The sequence below is a fragment of the Amphibalanus amphitrite genome, unplaced genomic scaffold (assembly GCF_019059575.1).
Source record: "Amphibalanus amphitrite isolate SeventyFive unplaced genomic scaffold, NRLGWU_Aamphi_draft 000265F_arrow, whole genome shotgun sequence".
NCBI classification, from domain to species: Eukaryota; Metazoa; Arthropoda; class Thecostraca; order Balanomorpha; family Balanidae; genus Amphibalanus; species Amphibalanus amphitrite.
The window spans coordinates 521,494-546,995 of NW_024881760.1; the positions used below are offsets into that span (position 1 = coordinate 521,494).

Here is a 25,502-nt window from a genome sequence, read left to right on the forward strand (position 1 = left end):
AAAGCAGCTTTAGCTGTGGAACATTTATGGCTGCTATATACAGGGTGTTCCAAAAAAAGTGAGCCCCCTAACTAAGATCGACTGTATCTCCGCAACCGTGTATCCTACAGCTTTGGAAAGCCGCTCATTAGAAAGAGCAATCGAATTCCATCCAGATAGGTCGTAATTCTGTTACATAGCTTGCACAACACGACCAGCATTGTGAAAAGCACAATTCAATACCAAATTCTTAGTGAAATATTTAGGGGTAACGGATTTCTTCACATCTGACTGCATATTTCAGTTCACGTGCTTTTATTCATTCTTCGCGCGTGAACTTTTATCATAAAAAAATGAAGACTGAATGGATGACCTAGTTCAACCAGTATTTTGACCACTCCAATATCGGTCGTGCGTTGCCGTCAGCAATACACGTTTACCGCCGTCGCCGTGTTTCACCCGATCTCGCAACACATTTTGTTCTGGTCGTTCTCGGTGTAATACGTAATCATTCAGAGCCACACTAGGTAGCCTACTAGAACCGAAATTGACCGTTCTTTCCAACAAGGGGTCTTTCATTATCGTAGGACATACGGTTTTGGAGATAAAAGCAATAATAGTTAGGCGGGGCATACCGCCGTCGCCAAGTTTCACTCGATCTTGCAACACATTTTGTTCTGGTCGTTCTCGGTGTAATACGTGATCATTCAGAAACACACTAGGTAGCCTACTAGAACCGAAATTGACCGTTCTTTCCAACAAGGGGTCTCTCATTATCGTAGGACATACGGTTTCGGAGATAAAAGCAATATAAGTTTGGGGGCTCACTTTTTTTGGAACACCCTGTATAATCATAAAAATTGCGGATGACAATTTTTCGGCAGCTTAGCTCACTAAACACCATGGAAACATTCAATAAGATCGAATCAGTTACTTCAAGCTCAATCACCACTCATAAAACCAACTTTCAGGTCGCTACGTCTATTTACATTGCAACATATATGTACAAACATGAAAGTGCGCCATACAAAAAGAATCGTATAGGAATAACACGTGTGATAGCATTGGTGTATATCTAATGCTTGTTCAGGGCCACCTTCGTACGCAGCAATTCATCACCTAACTTAACGCAGTACATGAGCACTCGACAGTTCATTCCACTAATACGTCCGCGGTTACGTCGAGTGGAGCTTATACATAGGTACTTCGATGACAGCTATGTTTATGAATAATGCGCGCAGTCGTAAAAACATCAATATGTGTGTTTTCACAAATAATTATTCCTAACTTACTGTATTTGATCCCGGATCAAATTCAGCAACGGAATCGAAACTCATACAGTGCTGGGATGCCTAATGCTGGGACTCCCAGCTTTAGGAGTCGGTTCGTTCTGAGGACAGCAGATGGTAAGCTGAGATTCCGCAGATTCTGAGCCTGGGGACTGCCGATCTTCCCTCAGAACAGCAGACTCCCAGAAAGCACCATCGAATGCGTTATCCGTTACACAACGCAGCAATCGGTCGGAGTCTCCCTGGTCTCCCGAATGGCCATCCTCGGATAGTTCTAACACACGAAAGTCACCAGGAGTTGGTCCTCAGATCACTGGAAACACACGACCAGCGCAGTGAAAGGCGGCCAGAGGCCCCGCAGTCTTCACTGGCCTCGTCCGGTCCTTCAGTTGCTGCAACGACCGCCTCCGTGCACTGCTGTTCCGGCCGTTGGCAACTACTGCTCAGGCAATCTGCAGTTGATGTTGCAAGCGACAGTCGCAGCCGACAGCTGCTATTCCTGCCCTACAGCCACCGCTCCGCCCTCCTGCAGCACTGTTCTACACATTACAACAGAGCAGCCACCGCTGTCAGCCAGGAGAGAAGCACTGTCGCGGCCGGTGCGAGCCGCGCGCCGCTGTTGTACTTGAAGTCGAACACCTTGAAGTACTGATCCTTCTTCTCCCACGGATTCTCTCCATCGTCAAAGTACAGAGGACAACGATCACCTGAAATTGTCAACGAGGTTGTAAAAAAGTTTCTAAAAGAGTAAAAGTGACGAAGCAAAAGAAGTCAGGGTAAAGTTTTAGCAAATAAGCATGTTATGGACATAGAGATCTTATGGATACGAAATCCGATATCATCTGAGTTTGTAGTTGTTTCTAGTCAAGCAGCTATCTCGACGCTACGTCGCCGGTGCCACTCACGTTCTCGCTCGTTCTCGCGGAGGTCGAGGAAGACGGCGGCGCCCTCAGTGTAGTTGGAAGAGTCGGCGCGCTGGTTGATGTTGCAGAAGCTGCCCACCGCCTGTGACATCTTGATCCGGTTGATGTCAGTCCGGATGTACACCTGACGTAAAGGCCAGGTCAGAGGTCACGGTCGACGGACCGGGGGAAGCGGGTGACGGCGACGGGCGGCTCTGTGGGCCGCCTCGTTCGCTGACGGTGGGTGACAGCGACGCTTTCCGCGAAATGTCAGACCCAAAGCGACTGACGCTATGTCGCTCTCAGCCAGATTTTCGTAAGGTGTTCATCGGTGGATTAGCCACGTGTTTTTAACGAAAATTCTCAAGAATTGCGGTTCTCGTGGTGAACATAGAAAAGGAATGGAACAAACCAGGAATTATCAGAACGAGTACGCCTTAGCAATTGGAAGAAATGTCATTGGGCATGAAAACACCCCACTAGGCGTTAAAAACCAGTCTTACTAGGGCTGCAGCCTGACCGATGTTTACGAGCATCGGTACTGCAATCGTACTGACGAGTTCCATGAACAGCACAATTGTGTCAACATTTCACAGTCCACCTGTTCGATTTTATGTGGGGATGTAACAGCGTCATAAAACTTAAAAGAAAAAAAAGTTTCGGTTGTCAGAAAAGTCTGATCGTTTTACCACCAATAGCACTGACATGCAGTCTGGCACAAGGCATTTTACACACGGTGCTCCATTGATCAAGACCGCAAAAAGTGAATAGGGTATTGCAAACAAACAAATAGTTATAATGTTATAATTTGATTTCATGGTGACAGTATTGGTGTTAATTTCAGCAATTTGGTATCCGACGAAGATCTACATAGAAATGCTGTGTGCGCAATGCAAGTAACTGTTTAAGAAAAACTGATGGTGATGGGATTGAACAAGTTGAGAAAGTAAATGCAGCAAAAAGTTCGTTAGTCGTATTCGTAAATCGTTTATTTCGTTAATCGTTTATCTTAAATCGTAAATTTCGTTAATCGTTTATCTTAAATCGTTAATTTTGTTAGAAAATCGTTAATCGTATATCGTTAAATCATTTTTGGTAAAAAGCAGATACCTACATAAACTACATAGCGATCTAACGACGAATAATTTAGGATTAACGAATTTATGACGACTCTAGAGCAACGATTGGCGAAAGGGCTGCATTTACTTTCTCAAATACCGATGCACGAAGCCCAACAACCGTATGACAATAAATGGCAACGGGATAGCCTACTTTGGTAGAAAAGATACATGGCAGTCTGTCTGTATTGTCAGATTGCCATTGCAGAGACTGGCACATACCAGACTTGTTTGAGAACACAAGGGCAAAAGCGAATTTGATACAGCAACATGGGCCTATATACCACGGATATAATGTTTTAGCTTTTCACGACGTGCCATCGGAACACTGATGAGTTTAACCTACCATGCCCTCCCTACTTACCCAGCATCTGTACTTGCTGATCGGGTCCAGCTCATCGTATGTGATGAGGTACGATCTCAGGTTCTCTCGCCAGAATCCCACGCACTGCATCTTGTAATCGGGGTCACCTGCGCACAACGATCTCCAGTTATTTATCATCCGATAACGAAAGTATTAAGGGGGAGACCATATAATCGTACAGCAGCTAATAGAGTAATAGCAGGTCGATCATAGGCGTCGCCAGAGATTTTCGGCTGGGGGGGGGGGCAAAATCAACTTTTGTGTTAAATCTTGCCTTTCCCCAGTCGCTACTCACTCGTTTTACATATCATTCGACGCGCAATGGTGCGAGGAATCCGATGGTGACAAAGTTTTTCTTCTAGCTATGACATGTAATTTTTTACAGACAAATTCGAGATTTTGACATTTCCGGACAAAAACGACCGGTAGAATTACAGTGGTTGCAATTGCCGACGCACTGCAGAGGGCCCCTGTGCAGACGCTCGTCGCTCATGATCATCACCCAGAAAAATGGTGAAAAAACGGTCCATATGATCGGATCACCCTGCTAAAACTCCATTCACGCATGCATGCAGAGGTTTTACATGAAATGCATAGGGCTTATACCAGCCGCCGATTGAAGCTAAGTTGGGCATTCGGCGGAGAGTGAATGTCGGAAGTGTGAATCGGACGTAATTTATCTTTGCTCCCGCGAGGGGAAGTGTTTTGTTCACTCGAGTGTGATCAAAAAGTTCTCGCTTTTCGTGTGAAGGGAAGCGCTGCAAACGCGAACAAAAAATGTTTAACGGAACCAAAAGTTACGCACGGCATAGCGGCAAGGGATCCCTTTAAGATCCCTTAGGCTTGGTACTTCCAGGCCATTTCAGGCCACTCACGGTCAGTTTGGACTCTCAGAAGCCTGCTTAGGATCCCGGAGATCGGCGTGGGTCACCCCAAATATTTAAACCCACACTGGCCCTCAGAAGCCAGTGTGGGTGGCGGGCGCTAAGCGACTAGGCCCAGGGTGAGCTTGGGGTCCTCGGATAACAGTGTGAACCATCGGGGTCTGTGTCGAATCCTTAAGGACGCTACGTAGGGACATAAGAAACATGTGTTGCGGCCCTTAGAGGGACACGTCAGTTGTGACCCCTCAGATGCCGGCTTGGGGTTAGCAAAGTCTGTCGCCTCAAAACTTCGGCTGAGCTATCAGAGACCAGTTAAGGTTCTCATAAATTTTCGAAGGCATCCTCAAAGATCCGTGTGGCCCTTCAGAGGTCTACGTATGTATAAGATCCTCAAAGATCCCTGTATGGGCCCTCAGAGAACATGGCTACCAGTGGGACTCTCAGAGGCCGGTTTGGGCCCTCTGAAAGCTTCTTAGAGCCCAGTAGAGCTCCTTAGGAGCCTGTGTGAAAAGCAAGTCCATGAGCCCTGCGACACTTGAACAGTAGGTACTTGAGCCTGTCGCAGACATTTGACGAGAATTGAGAAAGGTCCCGAAGATTTCGCGTCATGCTTTGAACGAAAATTATGTGTCAGCACTCCAAAACTTATGAAAATCAGCTATAAAATGTAATAAAGAACCAACTAGAAACAGGGAATGAATCACAGCATTGACATTTCCGAGTCTGGAGTCGGATTCTTGAAGATTTTGGCGACTGCGACTCCGACTCTGGTTTGAACTGCACGGTCCAATCGAGTCTGACCTCACAGGCATTCTCAGAAAGGTACCCCCATTTTCCCGACCCCTAAATCTGTATCGATCTCAGGGGGTGCCCGGTCCGAGGTTGGGGGGGGGGGGCAAGCTGCCCCGCTTGCCCCCCCCCCCCCCGAGGCGACGCTAATAAGGTCGATCAAATGCATAGTAATAGTAACGCAGCGTAGGCATCAACCACGCATTGATGGATGCATGACCATTTCATTTGATTAAGCAGTATTCACCGAAACTTATTCAAACATACGACTACTTGCGTTAAATAACGGTACTGTATGAAATACCACCGCCCCATCAGCCAAGCACCGCCGCTATGTATGTAATAAATACTGACTGTAGATGTCGTGCGGCCGTCCCAGGTAGTCGACTGAGTAGCACTTCTCGTTGTCGATGCTGATCTCGGTCTGCGCCTTCTGGCCCTGGTGGCAGGCGGCGAACTCCGAGATGACGTACTGACACTTGAGGTCGGGCCGCGGTGAGTCCGTGATGCCGTGCAGGATGCGAGTGCGGAACTTGATCTCACCCAACTGGTCGAACTTGAACATGCCGGCCACTGGGCAGCCAATCGGCACCGGCTTCTTGGCTGCCGGAGGCGGAGAGGGTGGGCTGGTTACGATTCAAAGACTGTTTATAAACGGAGATCAGGTAGTAGCTTAGGCGAAGGAGATGAAGTGCAGGCTATCACTACGATAAAGCGCTGAAATAGCTGACATAGACGGATGTACTGCCCACCATGGGTTATAGTTCATTTATATCGATCCCAGCGCTATCTAGCAAATAGAACGTTGTAGATCAATGACATAAAACACCACACGCTGTGGGCAGCATCAACTTCTGATTACATTCAAAAGATTATTACCAGAGCGTCACTGTCGTCCAATTCGTGAGCATAACCTAAACCACCACCTACCATCGCTTCCATGACACTGCCGGATAACCAAACAGACTGTCAGACTCTGTCAGACTAGGTCATCATCTATTCTGTGACTAAAAAGACGTCATCCCTCTGCCCAGAATTCACCGTCTTTTCCCCGGCAGCACATAGTGGTATCCAAGAACGTAGCCAAGAAAGGTCAGCTCCTGTATTCTAGACAGAATATCTGTCCACTAAAAGCAAAGTCTTCCGATCGCTCATCTACTCCGTCACTCACCGACCATGATGTTGTAGAGCCAGGAGCCGTCGGCACCGATCTGTTTCACGCCGTCACTGCCCTCAAACTGTTTCCACGCACACACCGTGTGGAATTCACTCTGGATCAGCTCACGACCCCGCCGGAACCGAATCACGTTGTGGTGCCGAGGCAGGAAGTCGAAACACACGTAGTCCGTCTGACTGTGGGCGCAGGTGCGGGGGAGAACGAGTGAGCGGGGATGTTTAGATGCTAGATATGCTTTTCTCTACGAGACGTACGATGTTACGGAACTTTTAAAATGTCACCTTTATTTGATTAGGTTGGATGACTGGCAACTGAAGCATTTCATGTTAATTGAAAAGAAAAACCTAATTTTGAATAGGAGCACACTCAGAAGAAGAGTCGTTTGCTGATAGCAGGCCCCGCAAGGCAATGCAGGTCCAGATTTAACTCTGCATCTCTTACCATTATGATCAATCACCTGCGTCTTTCGCCACAGTGAATCAATTCGCCCCGCCTCTCTCACCACCCGTCGATGTTCTGTCGGGCCATCATGAACCGGTTGCCCTGTTTCTCCAGACAGGTGTAGACGGTGCGTCGGTAGCGACCCTCGTCCGGGTAGTAGGTCTCGATCACGTGGGTCGAGTTGATGACCACGTCTGCGTCCGTGTTGGCTGTGTTCACCCACTCGCCGCTGAAGTTGGTCGGCAGGTTACAGAGCGGTGTGACCGTCTCCGACTTCACTGTAGAGATTGCAATCCCGGAACGTTTTGTCAATCCCGGGATCCCGAAAGTTTTTATTTCGGGATCCCGGGATCCCGGGATCCCGGCATTGTCACTAAATGTCGTAAGAGTGATTTCCTACTGACATATTTTGCGTCTTTAAGCTTACCACAAACAAAGAGGCAACCAAAAGCCATCCTTAGACCATGTCATTTGCATTAAAAACGATTGAATTTGCGAATAAAACGTTTCGATTTGATTAGCATTAGCATTTATTCCCAATTGGCCTTCATAAAACTGTGCGTCGACCAGATCGTTTACTAGACAGGTTCCAGCACATCCACGCCTCACTCACTCTTCGTCTACGCTACTCGTAGTTAGCGCGACAGTTTTAAGCCATTGCCATCTTGGTCTACTTAAAAACTCGCAACCAGTGTACGCCAAATTTGGCAGCTCCCTATTTCACAATGTTTTCAAGACGTCGCTTGGTCACTTCAACTCCTCCCGGTTCCGCTTTCATCACTAATGTCTCTCAGAATTTGCTCGTAAGTCGCTTTGAGAGCAGAGTCACTGACTGGGAGAGCTCCACTCTACCGTATTCAACGTCTGAATCAGTGAGCTCTGCCGTCACTTGCGTGACATCTGTGACATCTTTCTGCGACACGAGCTCAAAGACTGTCTTGATGACCTCCTTTGTTCCGGCCACGGACGGGCAAGTCAGAATCGCTGAACGATCTGTGATCCTGATAAAGATGTTGCAGCGCTGATGCTGCATTTTTTTTTTGGCTTTCGGGACCTTTTTTCGTACGTATTTAAGCGGCTTAACCGCTGTGGGTGATACCCGAGAGCTACCAACACGGTCGATTGTGGACGGCCAATACGGGGTGCCAGCTAAATAGTTTATCTGCTTTATGTCACGCAGCACAATAAACAGTGTAAACAAGACTCGTGCAGCGGCTGCATTCTTTTTAAGGTGAAAACTGATTCTTTTCGGGATCCCGGGATTGGCAGAATTTCGGGATCGGGATCGGGATTAAAATCCCGCCGGGATCCCGGGATCCCGATCCCGGGATTGCAATCTCTACTTCACTGTAGGGTGAGAGGGGAGGGTAAGTGGGGAGAGGGAGGAAAAGGGGAACTGGCGGCTGGGGGACAGCTGCTATCGGGGGCCATCGAGCTCTGATAGGTATTGATTTCCTGGTCGGTGCATAAGATATCACGTTTATCTTTTCCCGTCTCCAGAGACGGCAGATATAGACCAGACGAAAAGCTCCCGTCAGACAGTACACCCCAACTATCGAAATGCTTGACATGCTAGCCAATTAGGGCGAAATAATAAGATACATTCACTCTGTAATCACTGCATCATTTTACCTAGAGCTGACGCTGACCTTTTCTACCATTACTCCGACACACCGTGACCCCACTCCGAGTCCGTCACCCATGACCTCACCCCGACCCGGTTCCACTCCACGCTGACCTACCGGGGGTCAGGTTGAGTCGCTCCGGACTGTCCTGCGGCGTCTTCAGCACGTTACACTCGGGCGTGATGCTCTTTCCCAGCAGCAGGTCATCGTCACGGTTCTTCAGGAAGCAGCGGTACTTCTCCTCCTTACGAGACTCCTTGGTGTTGGCCACGGCGAAGAAGTGATCCTTGCCGACCTTCCAGTCTCCCAGACAGGCGAACTCGACCGGGCCCTGACTGACGTCTCGCAGACTGTAGATGGGGTCCGTCTCGGGGCTGGGGTTGCCGCACTGTTCGGCGTAGTTGAGTGTGAACTTCTGGTTGGCGAACAGGAACTGGTTACCGAGCTCCTGGCACGATGTCAGTCGGTTGTCCTTGTGGGCGCACTCGCCGGTGAACCTGCAGAGGAGGAGTTCCGAGTTGATGTTATCGCTGTAAGGGTGTGCGCCGGGATCCTGCATTTGTATGACTTAACCGCACTTCATACACAAGAAAGACAAAGTGGTTACACGTAGCTAAAACATACGGAAGTCAATCGCTTCCGATTGGTTTATCGATCTGACTGAAATTTGGTGCATAAGATTGATCAGTTTAAATAAGGCAAGTAACGCAGGGGTAAACTGGGTGCGAAATTGAACACCAATGCTCTGTAAGCTTTACGTGCCAATTCACCCGGTGTGTGTAATACCACCCCCGGTTAAACTGACCTGAACCGATTCTGGTAGCTGAAGTGCCAGGTGCCTTCCAAGCTGGAGCGGCAGATCTTCGGACGGTAGTTCTCGTTGAACATGGTGATCAGATCCTGCTCCGGGTCGAGGTTCTTACACACCTGCTTCAGCGTCGGTTGGAACGAGTTCGGGAAATTCTGACACGCAGCTGAAGACGAACGGATTGGCTACCGTGAATCAACGGGGTATTTTTAAAGGTGTGACGTTACAAGCAGTAAAGCAAAAAAAAAAAACTAGCAACATTCAGCTTTAACCAAGGAGCAAAACGAGACGCTTTTGATAAATGGCAATAGTAATGAATATGATCATTCTCTAGAAGCACCATCCTATATCACGACTATATGTAGCTGTCCGTGAGCCATCGCCACAACCACCCAGTGTCTCCGCCCCGTCCTCCCCTCCCCTCTCCCATAACTCACTCTCGCGCTTTTCCATGACGTTTATTGTGCGGACCAGCAGCTGGACGCAGAAGTAGCAGTTGTCCCTGCGGAACAGCATCGTGTAGCGGTAGCTGTCCTGGTCGAGCTCCACGCACCGGCCTCGCCCCGACATCCGCACCGCGTCCAGCTCCGTGATCGTGTTCTCGCCGTTCTCGAAGCTGTACCACTGGTCCCGCATCACTTGTGGGATGGTGCAGTTCTCTGGTGGGAGCAAAAGGAAGGGTCGTTATAGGTACCGAAGGTATAATTCGGTGGTGGGCACAGGCGTTGGTAGGTAGTGCTGGTACTTGCAAAGGGTCGTTATGTAACGCCGGGATGTCGGGATGACCATCGTACCTTTATGTTGAGCGTAGGCAACATTATTGACGCGAAAAGCATTTAGTGCTCTGCTAATTAGGCAGCATGATTATCCGGCGATTACAATCCGAGGTAGTTATATAGTGTTGTACTGGTGGGTAGTGCTGGTATATAGTGCTGTGACTCTGACTAATGCGGGAGTATTCGTCGCGAACTACCTTCCCGTTGTTCGTGACGTTTTTATAGTTAAATACAGTTTTCTGTCGCTTTCGTGTCGTTGCTAACGGAAACCATTGTCAGCAATAACAATACCGAACTGAATAGACGGATCATGCGACAGACGCATAACAGCACGTTTGTAACAACAAAATAAGATGACAAGCGAGGAAATAAAACTGACGTTCATGCGGTGCACTATTCGTCCACCATCAATTTAAGTTCATAAACATTGCTTTGGAAACGCTAGGCTACAAACTGCAAAATGTATGTATAGGGCTCAACATAACCCGATGCGATGTTAAAACGGCTTGAGAAAGGTTATATAACCACCGTGCCCGAACTCTGTAAGCCGCTGCGCAGTCTATAGGTGAATATCAGCTGGCTGGTCAGTGGGCACGATACCCCGCCCTGAGAATGGGGCCACACAGTCGCTGTCTCACACATTAGCTCTCCCACTGCCACAGGGCGTTACTCCGAAGCATGGCTGGAGAGTGGAGATCCCGGCGCCCCTCCCCTCCCCATCAACGCCGGTAATGCGTCATCCCTGACAGACAGACATCTCTGGTCAGCAGCAGGCGTAGGAACGTGACTTATCAACAGGGGGAGCTCTGGAATGTGACGTAGCATGAGGCTGCTTTATATTGGGGAGACCAGCATCATTGCACGACATATTTTGTCCCGGCGTTCATGAGTTCCAGCAGTGGATTCAATGGGTTGCCCAGGGTGGGTTGCCAGCGGTACGGAAGACAGCTGAGGCCGAGGGTCCCCGTATCAGTTTGATCGAAGGACGAATTCAAATGTGGCGGCATGACGGCTTTGGGACACAACAAAGGACATTGTCCAAAGGCCCATATGAACCTAACTCAAACATGCTTTCTTTCAAAAGAAGAGTAAGAGCTTGAGAGCAGACCTGCTTTCCGAATGAGTCACAGACAGTCTGCCCCCATGCCACCTGATCGTTACTCAAGGTCACTGGCCGCGGGTACCCCTACCCCTCCGGTCACCCTCCCTACTACTCACGTGCAGTGGCGCTGTGGAAGAGCAGGACTCCCACGGTCAGCAGTAGCACCCACATGGTGTTGGCCATGTCGCACGGGTCCAGCCTCAGCAGGGCGCGGCACTCCCCCACCGGAAACTGACGACGGCTCGCGCTCGCGGCCGGTCGGCTCCGCTGTAACGGCTGCCCGTCGACACCTGCTGCCGCCTGGCGGCCAGGTGAGGAAACAGCGCGGGTGCCGCCGGCAATGCCGAACAGCGCACGTAGGGAGGTTCCAGCAGGTGCTCCACGGCCGGCTGGAACTGAGTCAGCGCAGAGGCGCGCACAGGACGAGACAGAGGCGGTCGGACAGAGGCGGCGTCAGGAGCGATATACGGAAGGCGTGCGAAAATAATGAAGGGCAATGGCACAATTGGAGGATCAAAATTGTAGTCGATCGACACTGTAACAGCAAAAAAAAAAAAAATCATCGTTTTGGCCCCTCAGACCGAATATAACTCAGAATCGTAGTTGACAAGGTCGAACTCCATGCTACTGGGCACAGTAAAGTGTAAAATAGTGCAACAAAACTAGCAAACCAACATCACCATCGGTCCAGTTCGCAAAACGTCGGCCGGCGAACCGTGCCATCTTTGCGTCACAGGCCGCGGCGCCTCCGCACTCGGGTCAGCACGGGCGTTTTCCTCGCTGTTGGACACGCTAAACTCGCCCTTACTGCGCGCGGGCGGTGAAGGTGAAAGCTGACGGTGGCGGCGGGGCCTTGGCTGGCGGCGGTCGCGAGCAGAGCGGACGACTGTGTGCTGCGGAGGAGCGCGGACGTCCCACCTGGAACGGACTGACCACCGCTGACGGACACTGGGACACGCAGAATGGGTGAGTGAGGGGGACATGGGAGGTGGTGGATGGTGGGAGAGGGACTGCACGGAGTGGGACCGTGTTCAAAAGAGGAGCCCCATAGACAAAGAGCTTATTAGGGCACCATATCGTTCAGGTCAGCCGGAGCCCACGTATTACGCGCCGCTCTTCGCACCCAGACAAGGCATTTGAACTGAGGATGAGAAGAAGCCAATCACTAAAGCCTGCGCGTAGATAATTTGAATGAATATACATGCTCACATAGGCATAAATGCACGGCTGAGTACGTATGTCTGACAATGTATACCCAGGTAAATGGCTTTGCCCCCAAGGTTTCCCCGAGGTCGAGTCACCCTCGCCACGTCATACCTATCGCAGCTGGTCACTAATTCCGTCCCATATATGGAGGAATATCGAGACAAGGGCTCCCAAACGATGACAAAATGTTGATAGAAGCAAAGCTAAATCGGGTGTATAAAAATTAATGAGAACTGAGAAGGTACACTTACCTTGTTTGCATGCCGAGCGTAATGTAACTGCGTTGCCACAAGTTCAGCTTCTAGTAAAATTATTACGCTTCAATATCCATAGCATTGCCATGTTCCAAAAGTTTCCCAATTCTGACATTTTTCTTCTTCACGCAGCTCCAAATGTCACGATAAGGCCATCGGGGTTGTTGTTCTATCGTCCGCTGCAGTCTCCGCGGTGAGGGTTACGTGCTTGTGACTAGTTGCAGTCCCGACGGTCTCGTAAAGTCGCCGCGGTTATTGTTCTATCGCTACATGCAGTCTCCAAACGCGCCGCTCAAGGCATGCGTTTCGTTATTTTCTATCACTTTTGCAACTGTCTGTATTCGTTTGTTTGTCTCGAAATTCGATGCTCGATACATGACACTCTATCTCGGAACGCGTGAAAAGTTAATACGTCGGCGTGACCAATATCGGTAGGTATTTCCACGAGCTGCAGCGCCGCACGTGGACAAACTCACGACCTCAGCTCACGAGTCCAATCCCTGCAGTTTGCAAACAACTGAGAGGGGATTAACGGCAGACCCAGATGAAACGATACTCGCAGATCATGTCGAGAAAAATGGGTTACAACTCCACCGGCCTTGAGCCTCTAAGCTCTGATCCGTCCCCGTTACGTCTACAATGAAGCTTGTTGGTGCGGTTCCAACATCAGTAGTTTTGTAGAGTCTTGTTAATGTTTTGAAACGTGACAGAACCCGCATCCCAACGGCAGCACAGCTCTTCCCAAAGCAGTTCAACTATCTGTCTGACAAACTGTCTGACAAATTCATCCCATTGCTTGGCCTATCTTCGTATTCATGAAACATAAACCTTTAGTGAAGCCACTCATTTCCGAGTTCAAAACTTTTTCATTTTCGGCTACCGCAGAATGCATACAGGTCGCTGCTCCCAGACATCAACAACCACTAGTCCCGTTGCATTTCGTTGAGCTCATCAGTCATCCTGACCAGCCAGCGGCTCAGGAAAAGTTCACCCCGTGCTCGGCGTGGGAGGGACGGCCGAGGCCCGGTCCAGTGTGGAGCTGGGCCCGCCCGTACTGCCCAAATCAGTCCGGGGCCGTCAGAGGCGGACACGGGCGCCAATGGAGGAAAACTGGGCCGAAAACTGGTCCGACGGCCATCGAAGGCTGCTGGCAGCCCATGGGGGCTACAACTGACTATATAGACTCAATAGAGACTAGGGTGGACCACGGCGACTACGGTGGACCATGGGAGACCACAGCGAACCACGAAGGCCGTGAAAAACACGGATACAGCGACGGACCACGGAGAGGAAGGCGGACCACCGAGACCGCAGTGGCTGGTGGAAGACCAGCCTATCGTGTCTATCGTGAACAACAGATGGCTATAATTTGTGACCGCACCGCACCGCCGCGCCGTCGCACGGTCTGTCGGTCGGTGACCCCTGCACAGCGGTGCATGACCGGGCGGTGACCCCTGCATTCAGGCAAGCTCCGGTCCTAAGGAGCATCATGGCATCTGCATCCCATTGACGCTCCTACAAGTCGATCACAGGTCAGGCCAGCCCAAAACTATCGAAAGTTTGTATGTGACAAGCTCCGAAACCTGGGTGATATGCAATTAGATAAGCATTGTTGGCGCCTTGACCTCTGAGCGCATTTACTTTTGTAAATTACATATCTTTCATTACATTTGTACATCTTTTGCAAGCCGTCAGAACTTAGCTATAAAGCAGCAAGACAAGGACAACATTGGTTTGAAAGCTCCAGCTCCATTTGGGAGTTGCAAAAGCCACAAAGTGATGATATCCGTCTCTCTTTTTCAGGCCGACTTACGGGCGCCTGGATGTTGCTGGCTTTGGTAAGTCCACCGAGGAGCGATCAACAACTGCGCCCGCTATCCCGGCATGTAACAGCCCTTAATCCCAAGTCACTGGGGGCCATGTACTGGGTCTAGCTTTAGGAGCGTTTTTGTTGTTCAATGTCTGATTTAAGCATGTTTGCTCGACACTGATTTCTGTTAAGCAAAAGTTTGCGCCAACAAAGCACCATTTATAGTTATACAACCGCTGTGAATCGATGCTGGTCATATTGAAAATATGCCCAAGAGCTAACATCGTACCTACAATACCTGATACGAATATTGAAAAGATTGTCAGAGCTGTCAATGTTGTGCCGTGCGGCACACAAGCTTACCTACCCATGGGTATGAAATATGAATCACGGGACTCAGCGAGTTGTAAGCGTAAGCGTTAGTGCAGGCGACCACAGGACATCTCAATGTCTTTCGTCCCGTCACTTAAGAATGACTAATGGACCTGACTTCTGAGGTGCAGCTTTAACACCAATCCGTCTCAAAACTCGTAAAACCAACAGCCACATGAATTTGAAGCCATCTAACATTTCTAAGTTTGTGAGATTCACACAACAGTTCATCTCGCGGTTCATAACTCAACCTAAGAGGATTATACCTTATTGGTTGATAACCGAATAGCCCAAGTCCACTAAGCTGGGCCAGCATTTAAGGCACCTACATACTACACGTGCAAGACCAGATGCCACAGCCCGGGCCGTCACTGGGTCTGACAGCGCGATAAAACTGCAGCTCTAACCACCCTCCGCTAACATCCGGTCGTCTACTGTCTAGAGCAGCCGACCAATGACGGCGCAGGTCACGCCCCCGCGGGTGACGTCACGGTTGGCTCCCACCCTCCACGGTCCCTGACCCCGGCACAAAGGACTGACGGTGGACAAGCCTGAAGCCTTGAGACAGACGTGAGACACGACTGTTCCACCTTTGAAACGGACGGCACTGTCCCAATGTCGGACAGGAGACCCCATACCCCCAAAAGTGAATGTTTCTTGATACACCAATTCAAGGACTGGACGTAGCCAAAAGACGGACACGGTACCGCGTGGGATCTGATCTTGTCATTAGGGCAAGAAGGTATCAAGGGTATCATCTAGATGTCTAAAAATGTCTTGACGAATCGTAACCATGGCTGATTCATGATCAATTCAATGGACGTATGACTATGTATTCACAACAGATTTCCCTAATTTCCGTCCCGTCCCACTCTGACCTCTGGTCGCCCCGCAGGCCGGCTGCTGCCTGGCCGGCGACATGATGCGCAAGTCGATCGTGTACAACCCCAAGACGCCGGACGTCTTCTACTGTCCGCTCTACAAGCCCAAGTCCTTTGACGACATGTTGGTGAAGTCGCGGCCGCTGAGCAAGCTCTGCGAGTTCAAGGGTCGGCCGCTGCCGGCCGATTACAAGTCGGACTGCTATGGAGACGTGGACGAGACAGAGTTCGCGTGCGCCGAGAAACATCGCATCCTGGTGAGAGAGGAGGGAGAATGCGGGGAGAGGCAATGAAACGGTGGGGAGGTAGACCGGAGAGGAGCGGCAAGGGGAGATGAAGACGGAAGAGGAGGGGAAGGAAGAGGAGGCAAACGCAAAAGAGTAGACTAGAGAGGGAGAGATCTGGGGGATCTGAAGGAGCCGGGGGACGCACTGGATGAGGAAAGGACAATCATTGCACTGGGAGAAGGGAAGGAGGCACGGATGACATGGGAGATAGACTAGGAAAAGTAGACACAATGTAAAAGTGAACTGAAAGGAGACAGAAAAACAGGCAGGGTCCAGAGACAGCGGTTACTCAATCTGTGATGTTTTTTTGTGTCATCTCTTTACTCGGAACATAGCGATTACCGTGTCTGACATCCGTTTGTTTAGATATCAAAAACGCATGTAAATATCGAGACCATTCGCGCGAATTCCGGTACTGGTGTGCCTAACCAAAGGTTTGATTTTTTCCGCAGAGCGCTGCTTTTGATATCGCTCGACTCACACTCAGCAGCAATCAACATTGTATCGCTCGACGCTCATCTTACGCCCTAAACGGCTGCCAACATTGAAGCGCTCAACTTACACCCATAACAGCTGCCAAAATGTGTAACGCTGAATGTATAACCTCTCAGCAATGGCAAGACCATAATCATTTATCATACCCTATTCATCTAAGCTACCGGCGGCAATTCAGGACCCTATTTGTGCATTTAGAGCTACCCTCCCTGTAACGGCTACCCACAATTCAGCGTAACGCCCCCCCCCCCCCCTGTGACCCCCTGAGCTGTGGCCACTAACGCCCGTGTGACTGGCTAACCTGGGCCGGCGCCGCCCGCCCCGCTGACCCGAGCTAACCGGGCCCGGTGCTCCGCCACTTACAGCAGCGGCTGCAGTCGGAGGAGGAGGCGCTCAACGGAATCTGGGACGGCCAGTGATGGTAACTAACACGACCCCGGCCGCGCGGTGACCTGACCTGACCCGACCTGGAGGTCACTGAATGACCTGAGCATGGACGGACACGATACAACTTGACTTGACTCGCAACAGACTGGTGACAGCCGATAAAACTGACCTGGTGGACATAAAAGACTTATAAGGGACCTGTCCCGGCAAACATGAACCCCCAGATGGCCCGACCTGAAAATCAACATAACATGATCTGACCGATTTACAGACTAGCAATGATCCTGCTTGGTGGATGGAGCAACATCAAATGACCGTGTTACCAATATTGGCTAACCGCGTTCACCAGACGATTGACAACGTAGCAAAACTGCACCTACATGTCGCGGAATCATTACCCTAAATGCAGATACAAATAACAATTAACTTAGTAACCAAATGCATTTGACATAGCCCAACTAAAATGACGCAGTACAGTTCGTAACGATACCACAGTGACGATTGGACATTTTACTACGTTACGTTACCATAGTGATTAGGTGATTAGTGCCTAGTGACATTGGACGGACACTGAACACGTGGTAGTGGACGCTAAGACCAAAGGCACTGCGCAGTAGTGCTAGTCGCCTTCAGCGTGTTAATGGTGTGCTTATCTAGTATGGATGGACCATACATTAACGTGATGCAGTTTGTGAAATGAATACATGCGTTAATGTTCACATCCCTTGCTGTATACCGTGATGCCTAACGCATATTGATGTAGATAACTATATGTTGTGATTAACACATTTAAACTTCACCAAACCCCCCAAAAATGGCAAGAAGTAAATGATCCCGCAACATATTGCCACATTTACCACTAAGCGCAAGTAACGTCGCAAAATTAGCGCCGAGAGCCGCCAAGAGCCACTTCGCGGCCGCTGTCCTCACTATATCGAACTGCTGCAGATGAGGAGAAACCCTCCGGGCGCTGAAAACGCCATCGACGTGGAAGACGAGTTCGTCTACAGCTACTACGGTTACAACAGCCTGTGAGCGAGCCGGAACAACTTCAGCCTGCACCAGCACCGAACACGGCTAGCGGCGCCGGCCGACCGCAGCGCTACAGGCCGGACCGACCGACGCGACACCTAGCGCCGGCGCCGCGAGTTGTGTTCGACGTCCGCGCCGCGCCCCGTCGGGAGCCTGGCCGCGGACGGAGTAGTGTCCCACGGTTTAACTCGGCAGCGACGGGCTGCCTCTAACTGCCCGACACAGCCCTACTAAGGCGATATTTGCCGCTATACCCTAACTTGTCATACAGCGAGTGATTCTGTGGATCTGTTTGTGAGATGAGATTCTGAAGTGCGAGATACAGCTGTGATCGAGGGTTTGATCTGACACGAACTGAGCCCAATTGGAAGGATCTTCGTCAATGTTTTGCAGTTTGCGATGATTTTCAAAACAATTATTAATTCATTAATTTAATTACCATCCGATGTAGCATAGTCTTGTGAAATACATAAACACTTCACCCGAAAAACCTGTATTGATTCCAATTAGGTCGATACATATACATTAAACGTAAAAAGACGCGCATTGGTTGAGAAGATCCTATTTCTCTGACGGTCTGAAAAGAAAGAGAAAGGAGATTCAATTAATTGTCAACAGAATGTGCGTTTACTTGGAAGTAAATGTAGCAAGTCGAAAGATATCGATTACGCAATAAAATAAATAGTAGGTACCGATTTCAATGAAATCATACTAGTTAAACAAGCAAAATCAAAATCCATGATGTATTCCTTTACGGAAAGCGAGGAAATTGCAACCGTAACAACCTAAAATTACAGTTCTGTATAAATATAAAGCCTATATATCTGCTGTCCCGAAAAAAGACTAATTGCTCCAAATAAACGAATATTACATGTGAAGACTTCGAGTGAAATATTCAACACAACATAGATTGGCAAGAATATTTATAATTCCCGAATGCGTGACGATCAGTGAAGACACAGAGAGTGACTGACTCGATAGAACATGTTTCCTTTCCCTCTGTTTATAGAGGGCATAGATGGCTTCTAATGAATCTGCTAAGATTATTTCCTAAATAACCTTAAGGCTGAAACAGACCCTTTCCGCATTCAGGAAATCGCATGCGAGAGCCTATTCAAATACATTATATTATTCTGCCCGCATCAATTGCATGGGGAAGGTGCGTGTGATTAATGCGAGCGTACTTCCATGTATTTGAATAGGCTCTCGCATGCGATTTCCTGACTGCGAAAAGAGTCTGTTTCAGGCTGAATTCCCAGTCATAACAATTCAGTTCAAAGTTCAAAGAGCTCTGATAGCCGAGAGCTACGCCCATACACACCCATTCCGCTATCAGCCTTTTCTGTTATAGCGGAGCCTTGATTATAGCATACTGTCCCTGCTCCTCGTCCCCAGTACATGCTGTACTCACTTGGACCATTCCACCTTGAGGATAAGGTGGTCGTAGCCGAAGCCGTTGATTTGGCGGATCGCCTCCTCGGCGTGTTTCTGCTCGTGGAAGCTGATGAAGGCGAATCCCTTGGAGAGGCCGGTCGTCTTGTCCTTGGCCAGGTAGGTGCGGGAGAGCCGGCCGAACGGGCGGAACAGGTCCTCGAGGTCCGACTCGCGGGTGCTCTCAGACAGGTTGGTGACGCGGATGGTGGCGTAGTCGTCTGCGGGGTCACACGGGTCGGTCATTCACACGGTCACAGTCAGATGGCGATAGGTGCGACAGATACTCGGGCAGATACCTACGTCAGGGAAGAGACAGACCTGGGTGCAGTCTGACGTCTGTGGGGACTGGGGTGACACGGGTAACAGTCACCGACAGACTAGGGAGACGTGATAGATGGGCGGACAGATACGACAGCGAAGAGAAACTTGAGTGAAATGTTATGTAGGTAGGTAAATGTAGAACGTAGGTAGCGAAATGTATGTAGCCTCATAGTGATGAGATTGCCTACATTTAGTTTTTTATCCAAAAAATGAAACATACAATCGCTTACACAGAAACACAGCCCTTTAAAACATAAAAATGTTCATCTTATCTTAACTTACATCGATAAAACCTATACAGGACGAATATTAGAAAGCACAGAAACAAGTACCAAACATAAATCAATAGGACGCTATCGGCCAATGCGACTCTAAAAAAAGAACAATCCCTGTCATAGCTCCCCCATTCAAAGCCCACAACACTTTATCCACACCATCAGCCGGTCAACGACAGCCAGGCCCTCTGACCGACCACCGCTCCTCACCTCTGCCCCGTGAGTTGGCCATGCTGACACCGCCGCTCCTGGCGCCCTCCTTCATGAAGGGCGGCACGTACTTGCCGCCAGTGGAGGTGGACATTTTGGTGCTGGTGGCCTCCTCCTCCTGTTTCACCTGACAGACGGTACGCAGAAATGTGTCAGAAGGATGACCACAGGAAAAAGGAATAACAGGAATACAAGTAACATAGGCAAGTGCAGATGCGCACATCAGACGCGCAGAAAAAGTATATCGCACAGCAGAGTACAGGCGGATACCACCACTACAGCAGCGGAGGCATCGCGTAAGCAAAATCGGGAGAGAACATGTAACAAAATTGATATGGTACAAATTTTAGCGGAAAGCACCCCGCATGGTCTTACGGATAATAATGATGTAGTAATTCATCGAAACATCCCGAAGGCATTAATTCTGACTGAAAAATGAAATGATGCCATTTACATGGAACGAGTAGACGGCGACAATAAATGCAATTTTATCACGTCCGGCGTCAGCTGAAACATCATCAATCAATGCGAACCTCTGATTTCAGCTAGGATTAGTATTTCATCGGTCTGCGCTGAATATGTCTCCCAACTAAAGCCACCGGACATCACAGCAAAGCTCTTAGAAGAGTAGAAGAGTCACTCACCTCCTCCAGGCCTCCAATCTCCTTGTATGGACACTGTGATGTCCAATGGTCGCCCTTACAGAAACGACACTTGAGCAGCTGGCCCTTGCCCTGCTCCTTGAGCTTGGCTCGCATATCATCATTGTCGTCCTTCTCATCTTCATTGGACGTGATGAACTGCATGCTGACCTCCTCAGCCATGATGGTGGTGGCCGTGTTGGGGCCCGGCTTGTCGTCCTTGGACTGGCCGAATTTGGCCCATACCTTGCGCTTGGCGACTTCTTTGGAGACCTTGCGGTTCTCCACTTTAATGGTGGTAACCGTCTGGGGGCGATTGGGAGGATGAGTGTAGTCCAAGGAGTGGGGCGGACAAATAATGGAACTTTCCACCACTGTCTGTGTTTGAAGGTGCACTTTAAAGGGTGTGATAGATCAAAAAGAACCATTTCACTTAATTTCGACCACATGAGGTATATGAGCACAGATCTTCCATCAGAGCTTGTTATCAAGTAATTCCTTAAGTACTCATATCTTCCTTTGAGACTAAATATTAACATGCTGCTATTTCAGGACACTTGCATGTGGAAGTACAGGATGCTGTGACTTACCTTTTCTTTCTTGTCATCATCATTAAATCTGTATTCTGTCACAATTTTGGTGCCATTGGGAAGGTATTTGACTTCAGTAGGGGGAAGTGCTGGCTCTGTAAACACAAAATTGGGAGCTTAAACACAATTTATAACAATGATAGTAATTGGAGCTTTTACTCACATCACCTGTACCTATATCACAGTTTCCAATTCCTGGATACCAAGATTACCCACTATGCACTAACCCGTTCACATGCCCAAAAATACCTGTAAAAAATACAAAGTTTGCATCACAACTTTGTTTAAAAGTGCAAGATGTAACTTAATATTAAGAGATGGATACTTCAAAATGCCTAAATGGATTAACAGTTGAGCACCTAAACCAAAACAAACTAACATCACAAATCTAGGCATTCAATAAAATATGTACATCAACTGGGTACCTAAATGTCACATGGCAATGTCTTATGAAGGGAATTTAAAGGTCCACAGACCTAAATGCCACCTACCTTCATTTTCATCGATGTCATCAGCCCAAGAAGTTGTTCTGAAAGAAAATGATGACAATACTTGTCATTATATGAAATTGCCATTGCCTTTAATTATACAAGCAATAATAAATATGAAAATATTTATGAAGCCTATTCACACCAATACATACCTATTTGCTATGATATCATGTTGTAAAGGACCACAACATCAAGAGAAAAAGCTTGCAAAAGGAACACTGAAAATTTGCATGAGAAAGTACAAACCAGCTAAACATTTTGCAAAAGCATATCAGGCCTGCACTTTTAATATATAAACAAACACAGCCACAGATTTAACAAGGCTGGTTGCTGACAGGCCCTCTCAATCTCCACAGTTCAACATAGGTAATTCATGGGTGGGTCAAGACCTAACTTAGGCCTTGAACTTATTACACTATTCAGGTCAACACCAGTTCAGTTCAGTGCCTACAACAGGGGGCCTGCACAGCTAAATACAAATTATGCACAGCACCACAGCAGATCTGAAACACACTATGACAACTGGGTGATGGGCCATTTGCAATAGAATAGAATAGAATAGAGGTTACGGATTGAGGACGGTCAACAAGGACCTGTAGGAATCCGGTCATTTACTTCTCCCTTACATCAACCATGTAGCTCTTTAGCTCATTCTGGCACCGTATGTTTGGTCAGTCCGCAGGGTATACTTCCTGTTCGCCCACAGCTTGTCGAGACGATTCTTGAATGTGTTCAAGCTCGGTGCCGCGACGACATCTGCAGGGAGGCTGTTCCAGCTGTCAACAATGCGGTGACAGAAAGAGGTCTGGCGAAGATGGGAGTTCACTCGTCTCTTCTTCAGCTTTAGATGGTGACCACGCGTTCGATCTGAGGTGTCGAGCTGCAGGAGGTCGGCTACTCTCACCCTCAGGCATCCTGTCAGGATCTGGTATGCCATTATCATGTCTCCTCTCATCCTTCTATAGTACATGGAGGGGAGGTTCAGGGCTCGAAGTCGATCCTGGTACTGAAGGTGACGCAAGGGACGAACCAGCTTAGTAGCTCTTCTCTGGACCCTCTCAATGGCATCCTGGTCCGATCTGAATGTAGGTCCCCACACCACGTTCGCGTACTCAAGGTGAGGGCGCACCAGAGTCCGATAGAGGAGAGGCAAAGATCGACTGTCTAGGGCTTTGAACGACCTCTTCACCAGACCAAGAACTCTGTTCGCACGACCCACTGCAGCTGCCACCTGTTCATGAAACTTGAGGTCTTCATCAATGACAAGTCCAAGATCCTTTTCCGTGTGCACTTGAGCTAAGGTGGATCCATTCATCTGGTAGGTAAAGTATTCGTTAGAGGATCCCAGGTGCATCAGCTTACACTTTTCTTGGTTAAAGGGAAGCTGCCATCTGTCTGCCCAGTGCCCCAAGGCATCAATGTCATGCTGGAGGAGAGTCTTGTCCTGGAGGCTGGTCACTTCCTGGTAGAGCTTGGTGTCATCTGCAAAAAGCATAGAACGGCTTCTGACGGCTTCTGGGAGGTCGTTAATGAAGACTAGAAACAACAGTGGTCCCAGTACAGAGCCCTGAGGGATGCCGCTGCCGACCCGCGTCCAGTTCGAGCAAACGCCCTCTACCATGACTCTCTGCCTCCGGTTGGTTAGGAAGGCTGATACCCAGCGGAGCAGGTCCCCTCCAATGCCATACGCCTCCAGCTTCCTTAGAAGTCTCTGGTGGGGCACGCGATCAAACGCCTTCTGAAAGTCCAGATAAACCACGTCCACGGCACCTTTCCTGTCCAGGATGGTAAGCCACTCCTCAATCACCAACAGTAACTGCAGGGCACATGATCTTCCAGGCAGGAACCCAAACTGGTCATTGGTAAGGAGGTCATTCTCGAGGAGATGGTCCAGTAGTCTATCTCGGACAAGAGATTCCAGCAGCTTACAGACAATTGAGGTGAGGCTCACTGGCCTATAGTTGCCAGGCAGACTTCTGTTTCCCTTCTTAAAAATCGGGACCACATTTCCCTCCCTCCACTTAGCTGGCAGGACTCCTGTGTCAATAGATCGCTGGAAAATCGTCTTGAAAGCAGTACAGAGAGGGATGGCCAACTCTTTCAGCATTCTCGGGTGTAGCCCATCAGGTCCTGGGGACTTGCTACAGTTCAGGGCCTCCAGTCTCCTTCGAATTTCCTCTTCTTGTACCCTGATGCTGGTCAGTGGTTCTCCATTGAACTTTGGATCAACTTCTGGGATGTCGCAGTCTGTCATTTATGTCGCAGTCTGTCAATATTTACAGTCTGTCATATGAATTATATTCAACACACTGGCCGTGTAAAATTTTGAGACAATGTCATGATCAGCATTCCCAGCCTTCAATATTAATATCAATATGAACCTGGACTAGACTGCAAAGAATATTTACAGAGTCAGTAAGTCACTGCACCACATAGGTACCAAATCAGTCGGGGAAACTATGGTACTGCTATTTTTAGCAGAAATCTGCTAAAAATGGGTATGCATGTGACGTCATTGTACCCAAATATAGCAGATTTGGGTACGGCCCCCGACAAAAGCAGATCTGCACCCTAATTGAAGCAAATGCGCATCAAATGCCTGGCAGATTCATGATTAGAATAGTGCTGAAAATGTCCTCTGATATTTTTGTTCAGATCCGACCATTTTCAAATAATGAATTTGAAAATAGTCGGATCTGAACAAAAAAAGCAGAGAACACTCTCAGCACTATTCTCATCATGAATCTGCCAGGCATTTGATGCGCATTTGCTTCAATTAGGGTGCAGATCTGCTTTTGTATGGGGCCGTACCCAAATCTGCTATATTTGGGTACGATGACGTCACATGCGTACCCATTTTTAGCAGATTTCTGCTAAAAATAGCAGACTGCTAAAAATAGCAGATTTTACCATAGTTTCCCCGACTGAAATGAAAGCGTCCGCATCTACAAGAGCTTGTCAAGCTTTGCAGTCTGTCTGGGCCGAACCATGTGACACATCGACACACATTGAAATTTGATTGCACTTCATTGAGCGGGCAAATATGAACTCTACCCTGCAGCCTTACTTTTCTCCATAGCGTCACAAAACATTGCCTTGAAGGGGCATATGGCATATGGCAATTGGCAAAAAGCTTGAATATCACACATCTAGGTACACCAACATAAGCACTTACTCTTTCTCGAGGGAAGGCATTTTGAATAAAACTGTATTTAGAAGGTAGGCTTTCTCTGGGTTTACAAGACGGTTAGGTCACCGCAAAAATTGCATTAATATTTCCACACAAAAATGGCAATGAGAGAGCACACACTCGCACACGCGAATCGCCACACCGCGTTGATATGCGCCACATTTGGAGGCATCGACAAATACAGCGCAGGAATAGTTGAAGGATAAATGCTACCATATTTTCTATCAATTTGGCAAAATTCAGTGAATTTGTTCTTTGATTACATGTGCAGAATCAACCCGTTTGAAAATGCATCTCTAGTTGAATATGAAAAATAAGTCATTCATTTTTTCTACTTAAGAATATTTCTTGTCATCGCAGGGTGATGTGGTT

At 48.6% G+C, this 25,502-nt stretch overlaps 3 protein-coding genes across 5 annotated transcripts; 1 reads left to right on the forward strand and 2 right to left on the reverse strand.

Annotated features, from left to right (window-relative positions):
* Positions 1–944: 944 nt before the first annotated feature.
* Positions 945–12,177, reverse strand: LOC122386877. 2 transcript variants are annotated; one of them, XM_043376567.1, is made up of 11 exons: positions 12,063–12,168; positions 11,371–11,649; positions 9,814–10,035; positions 9,374–9,542; positions 8,686–9,065; positions 7,005–7,221; positions 6,497–6,678; positions 5,680–5,928; positions 3,653–3,759; positions 2,174–2,315; positions 945–1,975 (listed from the first exon to the last, which is right to left on the reverse strand). In XM_043376567.1, exons 2-11 carry the CDS (start codon positions 11,435–11,437, stop codon positions 1,815–1,817), a joined length of 1,896 nt encoding a protein of 631 aa, XP_043232502.1. In that variant the 5' UTR covers positions 11,438–11,649; positions 12,063–12,168; the 3' UTR covers positions 945–1,814. The 2 variants fall into 2 exon arrangements, with proteins under 2 accessions (XP_043232502.1, XP_043232503.1); XM_043376568.1 differs by having other exon boundaries at positions 11,371–12,177.
* Positions 12,107–18,468, forward strand: LOC122386879. 2 transcript variants are annotated; one of them, XM_043376571.1, is made up of 5 exons: positions 12,107–12,220; positions 14,518–14,552; positions 15,792–16,034; positions 16,925–16,980; positions 17,895–18,468. In XM_043376571.1, exons 1-4 carry the CDS (start codon positions 12,217–12,219, stop codon positions 16,976–16,978), a joined length of 336 nt encoding a protein of 111 aa, XP_043232506.1. In that variant the 5' UTR covers positions 12,107–12,216; the 3' UTR covers positions 16,979–16,980; positions 17,895–18,468. The 2 variants fall into 2 exon arrangements, with proteins under 2 accessions (XP_043232506.1, XP_043232505.1); XM_043376570.1 differs by lacking the exon at positions 16,925–16,980.
* On the reverse strand, positions 18,456–25,295 carry LOC122386878 (eukaryotic translation initiation factor 3 subunit G-like). The gene is made up of 7 exons (XM_043376569.1): positions 25,116–25,295; positions 21,941–21,978; positions 21,450–21,544; positions 20,863–21,165; positions 20,219–20,345; positions 19,390–19,630; positions 18,456–18,555 (listed from the first exon to the last, which is right to left on the reverse strand). Exons 1-7 carry the CDS (start codon positions 25,133–25,135, stop codon positions 18,540–18,542), a joined length of 840 nt encoding a protein of 279 aa, XP_043232504.1. The 5' UTR covers positions 25,136–25,295; the 3' UTR covers positions 18,456–18,539.
* Positions 25,296–25,502: the final 207 nt, after the last annotated feature.

Bases quoted from the DNA above. Each gene is read 5' to 3' on its own strand.
- LOC122386878 (XM_043376569.1), bottom strand. From the start codon at position 25,135: ATGCCTTCCCTCGAGAAAGA. The intron at 21,979-25,115 runs GTAAGTGCTTAT...ATTTTCTTTCAG, and splicing joins ATGCCTTCCCTCGAGAAAGA to AACAACTTCTTGGGCTGATG. The intron at 20,346-20,862 runs GTGAGTGACTCT...ACCGTCTGTCAG, and splicing joins AGATTGGAGGCCTGGAGGAG to GTGAAACAGGAGGAGGAGGC.
- LOC122386879 (XM_043376570.1), top strand. The intron at 14,553-15,791 runs GTAAGTCCACCG...GTCGCCCCGCAG, and splicing joins CCTGGATGTTGCTGGCTTTG to GCCGGCTGCTGCCTGGCCGG. The intron at 16,035-17,894 runs GTGAGAGAGGAG...GAACTGCTGCAG, and splicing joins CCGAGAAACATCGCATCCTG to ATGAGGAGAAACCCTCCGGG.
- LOC122386877 (XM_043376568.1), bottom strand. From the start codon at position 11,437: ATGGCCAACACCATGTGGGTGCTACTGCTGACCGTGGGAGTCCTGCTC. The intron at 9,066-9,373 runs GTCAGTTTAACC...CCTCCTCTGCAG, and splicing joins AGCTACCAGAATCGGTTCAG to GTTCACCGGCGAGTGCGCCC. The intron at 5,929-6,496 runs GTGAGTGACGGA...CGCCTCCGGCAG, and splicing joins GCTCTACAACATCATGGTCG to CCAAGAAGCCGGTGCCGATT.